Source organism: Ranitomeya imitator, chromosome 3 (assembly GCF_032444005.1).
Source record: "Ranitomeya imitator isolate aRanImi1 chromosome 3, aRanImi1.pri, whole genome shotgun sequence".
Taxonomy (NCBI): domain Eukaryota; kingdom Metazoa; phylum Chordata; class Amphibia; order Anura; family Dendrobatidae; genus Ranitomeya; species Ranitomeya imitator.
This window is the reverse complement of record NC_091284.1, coordinates 445,424,277-445,437,026: the sequence shown is the minus strand read 5'-3', so window position 1 is coordinate 445,437,026 and position 12,750 is coordinate 445,424,277. Positions and strand designations below refer to the sequence as shown.

Sequence of the window (12,750 nt, the reverse complement as noted above, 5' to 3'; positions counted from 1 at the left end):
TTAAAAAGATGAGAGGCGTCTGTAATTTACATCATAGGTAGACCTCAACTATGGGAGACAAACTGAGAAAAAAAAATCCAGAAAATCACATTGTCTGTTTTTTTAACATTTTATTTGCATATTATGGTGGAAAATAAGTATTTGGTCAGAAACAAAATTTCATCTCAATACTTTGTAATATATCCTTTGTTGGCAATGACAGAGGTCAAACGTTTTCTGTAAGTCTTCACAAGGTTGCCACACACTGTTGTTGGTATGTTGGCCCATTCCTCCATGCAGATCTCCTCTAGAGCAGTGATGTTTTTGGCTTTTCGCTTGGCAACACGGACTTTCAACTCCCTCCAAAGGTTTTCTATAGGGTTGAGATCTGGAGACTGGCTAGGCCACTCCAGGACCTTGAAATGCTTCTTACGAAGCCACTCCTTCGTTGCCCTGGCGGTGTGCTTTGGATCATTGTCATGTTGAAAGACCCAGCCACGTTTCATCTTCAATGCCCTTGCTGATGGAAGGAGGTTTGCACTCAAAATCTCACGATACATGGCCCCATTCATTCTTTCATGTACCCGGATCAGTCGTCTTGGTCCCTTTGCAGAGAAACAGCCCCAAAGCATGATGTTTCCACCACCATGCTTTACAGTAGGTATGGTGTTTGATGGATGCAACTCAGTATTCTTTTTCCTCCAAACACGACAAGTTGTGTTTCTACCAAACAGTTCCAGTTTGGTTTCATCAGACCATAGGACATTCTCCCAAAACTCCTCTGGATCATCCAAATGCTCTCTAGCAAACTTCAGACGGGCCCGGACATGTACTGGCTTAAGCAGTGGGACACGTCTGGCACTGCAGGATCTGAGTCCATGGTGGTGTAGTGTGTTACTTATGGTAGGCCTTGTTACATTGGTCCCAGCTCTCTGCAGTTCATTCACTAGGTCCCCCCGCGTGGTTCTGGGATTTTTGCTCACCGTTCTTGTGATCATTCTGACCCCACGGGGTGGGATTTTGCGTGGAGCCCCAGATCGAGGGAGATTGTCAGTGGTCTTGTATGTCTTCCATTTTCTAATTATTGCTCCCACTGTTGATTTCTTCACTCCAAGCTGGTTGGCTATTGCAGATTCAGTCTTCCCAGCCTGGTGCAGGGCTACAATTTTGTTTCTGGTGTCCTTTGACAGCTCTTTGGTCTTCACCATAGTGGAGTTTGGAGTCAGACTGTTTGAGGGTGTGCACAGGTGTCTTTTTATACTGATAACAAGTTTAAACAGGTGCCATTACTACAGGTAATGAGTGGAGGAAAGAGGAGACTCTTAAAGAAGAAGTTACAGGTCTGTGAGAGCCAGAAATCTTGATTGTTTGTTTCTGACCAAATACTTATTTTCCACCATAATATGCAAAAAAATGATAAAAAAAAAATGTGATTTTCTGGATTTTTTTTTCTCAGTTTGTCTCCCATAGTTGAGGTCTACCTATGATGTAAATTACAGACGCCTCATCTTTTTAAGTGGTGGAACTTGCACTATTGCTGACTGACTAAATACTTTTTTGCCCCACTGTAGTTCATCAAAAACACAGAGACAGTAAGAATGCACAGTATGTACATACCTCAAAATTGCTTAGCAGCGCTGCATTTGCATCTTTCCTACAATTACAGAAAAACAATTATTACAATAATGATACATTATGAAATCTTCATGCATGTCAGAAGAAAACTAAGGAAACTTTGTTCAAGTAAAGCAATAAAAAAAAAACTTTTTACTGATAAATTTGAGCTGATTTTGTACATGTTGCAGGTTCTTCGATAGAATCCTGAGCTCCTCCTGGCACCAACTCGGACTGTTCCCGTAGTAAGCTGTGCTGCCAATTCTCCGTTCTCTGTACAAACTTTTAGGCCACGTGCACACTATTAGTATTTGGTGAGTTTTTTACCTCAGTATTTGTAAGCCAAGACCAGGAGTGGATGAAAAATAAGAGTGGCGACATGTTTCTATTATACTTTACCTCTCCTGGTTTTGGCTTACAGATTTTGAGGTAAAAAAAAAACTCACCAAATACTCAACATGTGAACATGGCTTTATAGCCAGTGTAGTATTAACTCCCAAAAGCTAATATGATATCGTGACTGCTCCTCTGTACTCAGTGTTAGTGTAATAGTACGCACATGTCGGATTCCCCGTTTGGGGTGGGCTCTAGTGCTGAGCCCGAACCTTTCCGGGCACATAAAAGCTGATCTATACAGCTGACATGTGCCCGCAATAGCCGATGATGGAATCGCGATCCACCTGTGGCTGTTATCTAGTTCAATGCAAATTTCAATCTCTGACAGCAGCATTTAACTTGCATTTGTAGGAAGCGCGTCACTAATCCCACCCATCGGTGACATGATTGCGGGTCACCGATGGGTCGGCATGACAGCCAGAGATCTGCAACAGACCTCTGTGGCTGTCATTGACAGATTGCTAAGTGTCAGAATTAGTGCATCTTTGAGATGCGCCTTTTCTGGGGTGGCTGACAGCTGATATTTTTAGCCTGGGGGGAGGGGGCATTATCCATGGCCCCTTCCTAGGCTATTAATATCAGCCCACAGCTGTCTGACTAGCTTTTGTTGCTTAATAATTATAGGAGGGACCCTACTTCATTTTTTTGGGGGGTCCCCCATTTTAACCCCTTCCCGACCCATGACGCCACGTAGGCGTCATGAAAGTCGGTGCCATTCCGACCCATGACGCCTATGCGGCGTCATGGAAAGATCGCGTCCCTGCAGATCGGGTGAAAGGGTTAACTCCCATTTCACCCGATCTGCAGGGACAGGGGGAGTGGTAGTTTAGCCCAGGGGGGGTGGCTTCACCCCCTCGTGGCTACGATCGCTCTGATTGGCTGTTGAAAGTGAAACTGCCAATCAGAGCGATTTGTAATATTTCACCCATTATAACGGGTGAAATATTACAATCCAGCCATGGCCGATGCTGAAATATCATCGGCCATGGCTGGAAATACTAGTGTGCCCCCACCCCACCCCTCCGATCGCCCCTCCACCCCCCCGATCTGGCCGGTACACTGCTCCGGCTCCCCTCCGCCCTGTGCTCCGCTCCCCCCCGTGCTCGTGTCCGCTCCCCCCGTGCTCCAATCACCCCCCCGTGCTCCAATCACCCCCCCTGCACTCCGATCCACCCCCCCCCGTGCTCCGTTCCACCCCCCCGTGCTCCATTCCAGCCCCCCCGTGCTCCGTTCCACGCTCCCCGCGCTCCGTTCCACCCCTCCCGCGCTCCGATTCCCCCCCCCCGTGCTCCGATCCCCCCCCCGTGGTCCCCCCCCACCCTATCATACTTACCGATCCAGCCGTGGTCCCGTCCGTCTTCTCCCGGGCGCCGCCATCTTCCAAAATGGCGGGCGCATGTGCAGTGCGCCCGCCGAATCTGCCGGCCGGCAGATTCGTTCCAAAGTGCATTTTGATCACTGAGATATAATCTATCTCAGTGATCAAAATAAAAAAAATAATAAATGACCCCCCCCCCCTTTGTCACCCCCATAGGTAGGGACAATAAAAAAATAAAGAAAATTTTTTTTTTCCACTAATGTTAGAATAGGGTTAGGGTTAGGGGTAGGGTTAGGGGTAGGGTTAGGGGTAGGGCTAGGGTTAGGGGTAGGGCTAGGGGTAGGGTTAGGGCTAGGGTTAGGGCTAGGGTTAAAGTTAGGAATGTGCACACGTATTCTGGTCCTCTGCGGATTTTTCCGCTGCGGATTTGATAAATCCGCAGTGCTAAACCGCTGCGGATTTATGGCGGATTTACCGCGTTTTTTTCTGCGCATTTCACTGCGGTTTTACAATTGCGATTTTCTATTGGAGCAGTTGTAAAACCGCTGCGGAATCCGCACAAAGAAGTGACATGCTGCGGAATGTAAACCGCTGCGTTTCCGTGCAGTTTTTCCGCAGCATGTGTACAGCGATTTTTGTTTCCCATAGGTTTACATTGAACTGTACACTCATGGGAAACTGCTGCGGATCCGCAGCGTTTTCCGCAGCGTGTGCACATACCTTTAGAATTAGGCTATGTGCACACGGTGCGGATTTGGCTGCGGATTCGCAGCAGTGTTCCATCAGGTTTACAGTACCATGTAAACATATGAAAAACCAAATCCGCTGTGCCCATGGTGCGGAAAATACCGCGCGGGAACGCTGCGTTGTATTTTCCGCAGCATGTCAATTCTTTGTGCGGATTCCGCAGCGTTTTACACCTGTTCCTCAATAGGAATCCGCAGGTGAAATCCGCACAAAAAACACTGGAAATCCGCGGAAAATCCGCAGGTAAAACACAGTGCCTTTTACCCGCAGATTTTTCAAAAATGGTGCGGAAATATCTCACACGAATCCGCAACGTGGGCACATAGCCTTAGGGTTAGGGTTGGAATTAGGGTTGTGGTTAGGGGTGTGTTGGGGTTAGGGTTGTGGTTAGGGGTGTGTTGGGGTTAGGGTTGTGATTAGGATTATGGCTACAGTTGGGATTAGGGTTAGGGGTGTGTTGGGGTTAGTGTTGGAGTTAGAATTGAGGGGTTACCACTGTTTAGGCACATCAGGGGTCTCCAAACGCAACATGGCGCCACCATTGATTCCAGCCAATCTCGTATTCAAAAAGTCAAATGGTGCTCCCTCACTTCCGAGCCCTGACGTGTGCCCAAACAGTGGTTTACCCCCACATATGGGGTACCAGCATACTCAGGACAAACTGCGCAACAATTACTGGGGTCCAATTTCTCCTGTTACCCTTGTGAATCTAAAAAAATGCTTGCTAAAACATAATTTTTGAGGAAAGAAAAACGATTTTTTATTTTCACGGCTCTGCGTTGTAAACGTCTGTGAAGCACTTGGGGGTTCAAAGTGCTCACCACATATCTAGATAAGTTCCTTGGGGGGTCTAGTTTCTAAAATGGGGTCACTTGTGGGGGGTTTCTACTGTTTAGGCACACCAGGGGCTCTGCAAACGCAACGTGACACCCGCAGACCATTCCATCAAAGTCTGCATTTCAAAAGTCACTACTTCCCTTCTGAGCCCCGACGTGTGCCCAAACAGTGGTTTACCCCCACATATGGGGTATCAGCGTACTCAGGAGAAACTGGACAACAACTTTTGGGGTCCAATTTCTCCTGTAACCCTTGGGAAAATAAAAAATTCTGGGCTAAATAATTATTTTTGAGGAAAGAAAACGTATTTATTATTTTCACGGCTCTGCATTATAAACTTCTATGAAGCACTTGGGGGTTCAAAGTGCTCACCACACATCTAGATAAGTTCCTTTCAGGGTCTAGTTTCCAAAATGGGGTCACTTGTGGGGGGTTTCTACTGTTTAGGCACATCAGGGGCTCTGCAAACGCAACGTGACGCCCGCAGAGCATTCCATCAAAGTCTGCATTTCAAAACGTCACTACTTCAATTCCAAGCCCCGGCATGTGCCCAAACAGTAGTTTACCCCCACATATGGGGTATCACCGTACTCAGGAGAAACTGGACAACAAATATTGGGGTCAAATTTCTCCTGTTACCCTTGGGAAAATAAAAAATTGCAGGCTAAAAGATCATTTTTGAGAAAATAATTTTTTTTTTTTATTTTCATGGCTCTGCGTTATAAACTTCTGTGAAGCACTTGGGGGTTCAAAGTCCTCACCACACATCTAGATTAGTTCCTTTGGGGGTCTAGTTTCTAAAATGGTGTCATTTCTGGGGGATCTCCAATGTTTAGGCACACAGGGGCTCTCCAAACGTGACATGGTGTCCGCTAATGATTGGAGCTAATTTTCCATTTAAAAAGCCAAATGGCGTGCCATCCCTTCCGAGCCCTGCCGTGCGCCCAAACAGTGGTTTACCCCCACATATGGGGTATCAGCGTACTCAGGACAAACTGGACAACAATATTTGGGGTCCAATTTCTCCTATTATCCTTGGCAAAATAGGAAATTCCAGGCTAAAAAATCATTTTTGAGGAAAGAAAAATTATTTTTTATTTTCATGGCTCTGCGTTATAAACTTCTGTGAAGCACCTGGGGGTTTAAAGTGCTCAATATGCATCTAGATAAGTTCCTTGGGGGGTCTAGTTTCCAAAATGGGGTCACTTGTGCGGGAGCTCCAATGTTTAGGCACACAGGGGCTCTCCAAACGCGACATGGTGTCCGCTAACAATTGGAGCTAATTTTCCATTCAAAAAGTCAAATGGCGCGCCTTCTCTTCCGAGCCCTGCCGAGTGCCCAAACAGTGGTTTACCCCCACATATGAGGTATCGGCGTACTCGGGAGAAATTGCCCAACAAATTTTATGATCCATTTTATCCTACTGCCCATGTGAAAATGAAAAAATTGAGGCGAAAAGAATTTTTTTTTGAAAAAAAATTACTTTTTCATTTTTACAGATCAATTTGTGAAGCACCTGAGGGTTTAAAGTGCTCACTAGGCATCTAAATTAGTTCCTTGGGGGGTCTAGTTTCCAAAATGGGGTCACTTGTGGGGGAGCGCCAATGTTTAGGCACACAGGAGCTATCCAAACGCGACATGGTGTCCGCTAACGATGGAAATAATTTTTCATTCAAAAAGTCAAATGGCGCTCCTTCCCTTCCGAGCCTTACCATGTGCCCAAACAGTGGTTTACCTCCACATGTGAGGTATTGGTGTACTCAGGAGAAATTGCCCAACACATTTTAGGATCCATTTTATCCTGTTGCCCATGTGAAAATGAAAAAATTGAGGCTAAAAGAATTTTTTTGTGAAAAAAAAGTACTTTTTCATTTTTACGGATCAATTTGTGAAGCACCTGGGGGTTCAAAGTGCTCACTATGCATCTAGATAAGTTCCTTGGGGCGTCTAGTTTCCAAAATGGGGTCACTTGTGGGGGAGCTCCAATTTTTAGGCACACGGGGGCTCTCCAAACGTGACATGGTGTCAGCTAAAGAGTGGAGCCAATTTTTGATTCAAAAAGTCAAATGGCGCTCCTTCCCTTCCAAGCCCTGCCGTGCGCCAAAACAGTGGTTTACCCCCACATATGAGGTATCAGCGTACTCAGGACAAATTGGACAACAACTTTCGTGGTTCAGTTTCTCCTTTTACCATTGGGAAAATAAAAAAATTGTTGCTAAAAGATAATTTTTGTGACTAAAAAGTTAAATGTTCATTTTTTCCTTCCATGTTGCTTCTGCTGCTGTGAAGCACCTGAAGGGTTAATAAACTTCTTGAATGTGGTTTTGAGTACCTTGAGGGGTGCAGTTTTTAGAATGGTGTCACTTTTGGGTATTTTCAGCCATATAGACCCCTCAAACTGACTTCAAATGTGAGGTGGTCCCTAAAAAAAATGGTTTTGTAAATTTCGTTGTAAAAATGACAAATCGCTGGTCGAATTTTAACCCTTATAACTTCCTAACAAAAAAAAATTTTGTTTCCAAAATTGTGCTGATGTAAAGTAAACATGTGGGAAATGTTATTTATTAACTATTTTGTGTCTCATAACTCTCTGGTTTAACAGAATAAAAATTCAAAATGTGAAAATTGCGAAATTTTCAAAATTTTCGCCAAATTTCCGTGTTTATCACAAATAAATGCAGAATTTATTGACCTAAATTTACCACTAACATGAAGCCCAATATGTCACGAAAAAACAATCTCAGAACCGCTAGGATCCGTTGAAGCGTTCCTGAGTTATTACCTCATAAAGGGACACTGGTCAGAATTGCAAAAAACGGCAAGGTCTTTAAGGTCAAAATAGGCTGGGTCTTGAAGGGGTTAATAACGCGCAAATGCTTAGTATACAGCTCTTAGCTGATATTAATAGCCTGGGAAGCTCCATGGGTATTACCCCTTTCCCAGGCTCTAAACATCAGCCCCCAGCTGTCGGCTTTCCCGCTGCTGGTAAGAAAATGTCAGGGGGTCCCACAAACAATTTTTTACTGAAAAAAATTCATTTGCTAAAAAAAACATGTACAATAAACTACACACAAAAGTACTGATTATATGTATCATGCACAGATTTAGATCAATCTTTTTGTATCTATCTGTATATCTAGCTAATCTCTAAGCAGAATATTTCCTTCGAAAACTGTGAGAATTGCTCTATGGAAAAGCTCATGTTAACATTCATGGACATCGGATTGTACTCGTCCCTCTTTCCTGCTCTGGCATCAGACTGTTTTTCTCATGGTGATGGCTATGAGCCTTTCCCGGTTGCATGCACACACCGGAGTGGCGGCCTCCGCTCCAGCAGCCCGCCCCGGGGCCGCCATCCTGGCAGTCACCGGCACTGTGATCACCGCCAATAACCCGTGCTCAGCCCCAGTACACATACACACATACACCTTACACTTCCATGCTGCCGAGTCTCCGCGGTGTTACATCATATCCATCCCCCCGGAAACCAGATCCTGTGACAAGGTTCCGATTGTCCCCGAGCCGCAGTAAATAGATGGAGCCGATCAGCAGTGCATGTCTATAGTCGTCATTGCAGGGGCGATCTGAGATCCTCCATGTGCCACAGAGTGTGTCAGGGATCGCTCGCAGCAGACACTGTCGCCGCACTCACCAGGAGGGCGCTAGGACCGCACTGACAGCCGCCTCCCCTGTGATTGGGCAGTGAGGCAGGAGGGGGCGGGCCGGTGACGTCACCGCACACTGGCAGACTCAGTGGCCGGTCCCGATCAGTGACCAGTTGAAGGAAGACACCTGAGTGCCAGGTGAGTGCCACTGTGGAGGAGCTGTCACAGACACTGCGCTCTCCTCTCACGTAATGCCACATTCTAGGTGTAGGAATCATTGGACAGCTCCCATTGTTTTCATCAGTTCTTGTTCCCATCCCTTTGGTGACACCGATTGCTTAGGACACAACCTGCCACCTGCTATGTGTACTATGTCGTGGGGGCATTGGCTGTACAACTGGAGGCCATTTACCAGACTAGCTGGTGCCCATCAGGTCAGTGTTACATACCCATTGAGGGATGGGCACACACATAGTGCCCCAATGATTGGACCTAAATACTGTATATACAATCCATGGAAATCACAATGTCGGTGGTCCGGGTACAGTCGCACTGCGAGAGAGCGGATGTCAGTGCCGCCATCGGAAGGGTTGGGGAAGGCTGGTATTCTTGGCAAACAAATCACTGTCAGCGTAGGGCTAATGCGTCATCAATCACACATCGCCTAAGGCAAAAGAAACCCTCCAACTAAAGACCTTGATTAATATAGAACTCTTATTGTGTTAATGAATAATAGGGATAAAGCGCACAGTGTGAGAATAGGCATCTCAGATAGGGATGGGCTCATCTTTCGTGGGGCTCTCCCTCCGCAGTACTCCCCAAGGGACGTTATCTATGTCTCCGACTCTGCTGTAGTATTATTCTTCTCTAGCATGTATTAGTTATAACTAGTGTTATAACCTCTCTTCACCTATGCAATTAACATAAAAGCTCATTATCCTCCCCAACACGTTTCCCCTACTGGCTTCATCAGGCGACTAAGGCTATAATTATTACTTTAGGGGTTTCTTTAGCGTTGGGCAATTTGTCTGTAATTCTTCTTCACACTTTTGCTCGCTGATTGTGAAATGAAAGGAAATAAAATGGTTAGTTTTTCAAGCCCATACATTACTTTTAGTGTGTCTATGTGGAGGAAACAGACCAAAAATTCAGAATGGCTGCATGTTGGGAACCAGGATTACCTATAATGTCCTTTTAAGCGTGGCTTTTCATTTTATGAGTAGATGTCAATGAGAAACTCCTAGGAGCAGAGTGTTTGGCAATTCACCAATGTGTTTGAGCAGCTACTGGTGCCTGAGTATGGAGAGGATTGCAACACTAGACATGGCTGTATACTAGTGCCTGAGTGTGGAGAGGAATGCAACGCTAGACATGGCTGTATACTGGTGCCTGAGTATGGAGAGGAATGCAACGCTAGACATGGCTGTATACTGGTGCCTGAGTATGGAGAGAAATGCAACACTAGACATAGCTGTATACTGGTGCCTGAGTATGGAGAGGATTGCAACACTAGACATGGCTGTATACTAGTGCCTGAGTGTGGAGAGGAATGCAACGCTAGACATGGCTGTATACTGGTGCCTGAGTATGGAGAGAAATGCAACACTAGACATGGCTGTATACTGGTGCCTGAGTATGGAGAGGAATGCAACGCTAGACATGGCTGTATACTGGTGCCTGAGTATGGAGAGGAATGCAACGCTAGACATAGCTATATACTGGCGCCTGAGTATGAAGAGGAATGCAACGCTAGACATGGCTGTATACTGGTGCCTGAGTATGGAGAGGAATGCAACGCTAGACATGGCTGTATACTGGTGCCTGAGTATGGAGAGGAATGCAACACTAGACATAGCTGTATACTGGTGCCTGAGTATGGAGAGGATTGCAACGCTAGACATGGCTGTATACTGGTGCCTGAGTATGAAGAGGAATGCAACGCTAGACATGGCTGTATACTGGTGCCTGAGTATGGAGAGGAATGCAACGCTAGACATGGCTGTATACTGGTGCCTGAGTGTGGAGAGGAATGCAACACTAGACATAGCTGTATACTGGTGCCTGAGTATGGAGAGGAATGCAACGCTAGACATGGCTATATACTGGTGCCTGAGTATGGAGAGGAATGCAACGCTAGACATGGCTGTATACTGGTGCCTGAGTATGGAGAGGAATGCAACACTAGACATAGCTGTATACTGGTGCCTGAGTATGGAGAGGATTGCAACGCTAGACATAGCTGTATACTGGTGCCTGAGTGTGGAGAGGAATGCAACACTAGACATGGCTATATACTGGTGCCTGAGTATGGAGAGGAATGCAACGCTAGACATAGCTGTATACTGGCGCCTGAGTATGGAGAGGAATGCAACACTAGACATAGCTGTATACTGGTGCCTGAGTATGGAGAGGATTGCAACGCTAGACATAGCTGTATACTGGTGCCTGAGTATGAGGGACTAATACACAGTAACTGGGTCAGTAACCCACAAGATTGCTAGAGGTGCTAGTGACTTGCTTTACTATCAAGATAGCGGCTGAACTGAGCAAAGCCGAAGAGAGTGCAAGAAAACCACAAAAGAGTGGCCGGAATCAAGTGAAAGTGACACCACTTTATGAACAAGTATACAGAGGGCAGTTGCCCAATCATAATGTTCCATCACATGTACAGTTACAATCAGAATTCTTCATCTTCATTACATGTTAGATTTATTAGAAAAATTTACAAACTTTCGGTTGCTTGCAATAAACCAATAAAAAAAACATTTAGATAAGTCAGCAACTAATATAAGAAGTGGTTTCTCCAAATTCATCTTGTCACAAATTGCCACTTTAACTGACTACTCCAGTCTCAGAATTATCCTAGCAGTTCATGACAAGCATCCTTAGTACTTAGCAGAGTTTCTTTTTGCTGATGTGACCTGCTAGAAAGGTGATACATAGCTAGACAACAGCATCTGGCAGCAATTACTCATGGGCAATGGTATCTGGTTTACCAGTATTCTTGGGTTTCTACCCTGCAACCGCCTTCTTCAAGTACTTCAAAGATTTTCTGTGGGGTTTGTCAGGCGACTGTGATGACTATTCCAGTATCTTCCAGGACTTCTGAAACCAAGTCTTAGTGGACTTTGAGGTATGCTTGGAATTATTGTCCTGTTATAAGGTCCAATTTCCATGAGTCTCGGTTCGAATTCTTGAGCCTGTGCTTGTAGTCTAATCTGTCCACTGAGCCACAGCAGATACACTTTTTTGTGTGTTTAATTTCTGTTATCATTGCTTCAGTCTTTTAAGGGTAATGGGTGTTTTCATTTACTCATTTGTCTTCCCTAGCACCTTTTGAGCGTAGCTTTAAATTCTTTCCTCCTTCTGGTATTTCCTGCTGGTGATAGTCTCATTTGGATGTCCAACTACTAACCATACTGTGTAGGTTAATCCAGTCAGTAAAATACCAGCTAGGGTTTAGCTCTCTTGTGTTTATGTTCTTTATCCTACTCTTATCTTCTGTTTCTTTTTAGGAAGTAAGTGGCATATACAGTACGTACTTAATTCTTTATTTTGTATTTCGTGGTTTGTTTTACTCACTCTGGGATCTCTTTCTAATTCAGCACACTTTCCCTTTTGTAGGTAATTTGCACTCTGCTCTGCCCTCCGGTTCTTTAGGCACTGAAACAAGCAGAAAAGAAAGAAAAAGTGCCAGCCGACAATTCTTAAAGTGTGGAAGGTAATGGTGCAGATAAGGAAACTCACATGACAGGGAGGAGGCAAAGGAACCCTATCAATTATGTCGTCAGTTGTGGTGCTCAGACTGCTGTAGCCCCACTGGATGTGGTGTGCAGCTCTTCTTGCGCTATCAGAATGGTGGGTCAGCAGGATTGTGGTACATCTGCATACCGGTAACTCCTCTTGCTCTAAGTAATGATGGATCAGTCCGACGGATACCAATGGGTATGGCGAAAACAGTTAGTTAATGTCAGCTTAAGAACAATTGCAATGCGTTTTGTTGAGAAACCCCCTTCCTCAGACATAAAAACATATCCAATTGCAAACATAGAGTTTTGACTCTTTCTTTTAATTTTTAACACCCCTCCCTTCATCACCCTTATTCACCCTCACAAGACTGCATGCAGTTATGGTATCCATTCCTGGGGCAGGGTGTTACCACCACCAATGTACAGCCTTGCAAAAAAAAAACCGAAAACCTGTTGTACAACTTTCACCACAGGCAGGTGTAACCCTTTAGTGGTTAGGCAGTCA

The 12,750-nt window shown here is 45.2% G+C and overlaps 2 protein-coding genes across 4 annotated transcripts in view; one reads left to right on the top strand and one right to left on the bottom strand.

Moving 5' to 3' along the window:
* Window positions 1-8,455, bottom strand: part of CRCP (CGRP receptor component) — a 31,313-nt gene extending 22,858 nt beyond the window's left edge. Inside the window, exons 1-2 of the mRNA XM_069757379.1 lie at window positions 8,325-8,455; window positions 1,597-1,633 (exon numbers count right to left, since the gene is read on the bottom strand). Coding sequence (XP_069613480.1) covers window positions 1,597-1,633; window positions 8,325-8,332 — 45 coding nt within the window. The 5' untranslated portion in view covers window positions 8,333-8,455. The remainder of the gene's footprint in view (window positions 1-1,596; window positions 1,634-8,324) is intronic.
* Window positions 8,456-8,484: 29 nt separating this feature from the next.
* The window catches only part of ASL (argininosuccinate lyase), a 63,331-nt gene continuing 59,065 nt past the window's right edge, over window positions 8,485-12,750 (top strand). Inside the window, exons 1-3 of one of the 3 annotated variants that reach the window (XM_069757376.1) lie at window positions 8,639-8,694; window positions 12,012-12,030; window positions 12,121-12,217. The gene's annotated coding sequence lies outside the window, so the exon portion shown is untranslated. Of the gene's footprint in view, window positions 8,695-12,011; window positions 12,031-12,120; window positions 12,218-12,750 lie in introns of all 3 variants that reach the window. The other 2 variants (XM_069757375.1, XM_069757377.1) reach the window with 2 other exon arrangements.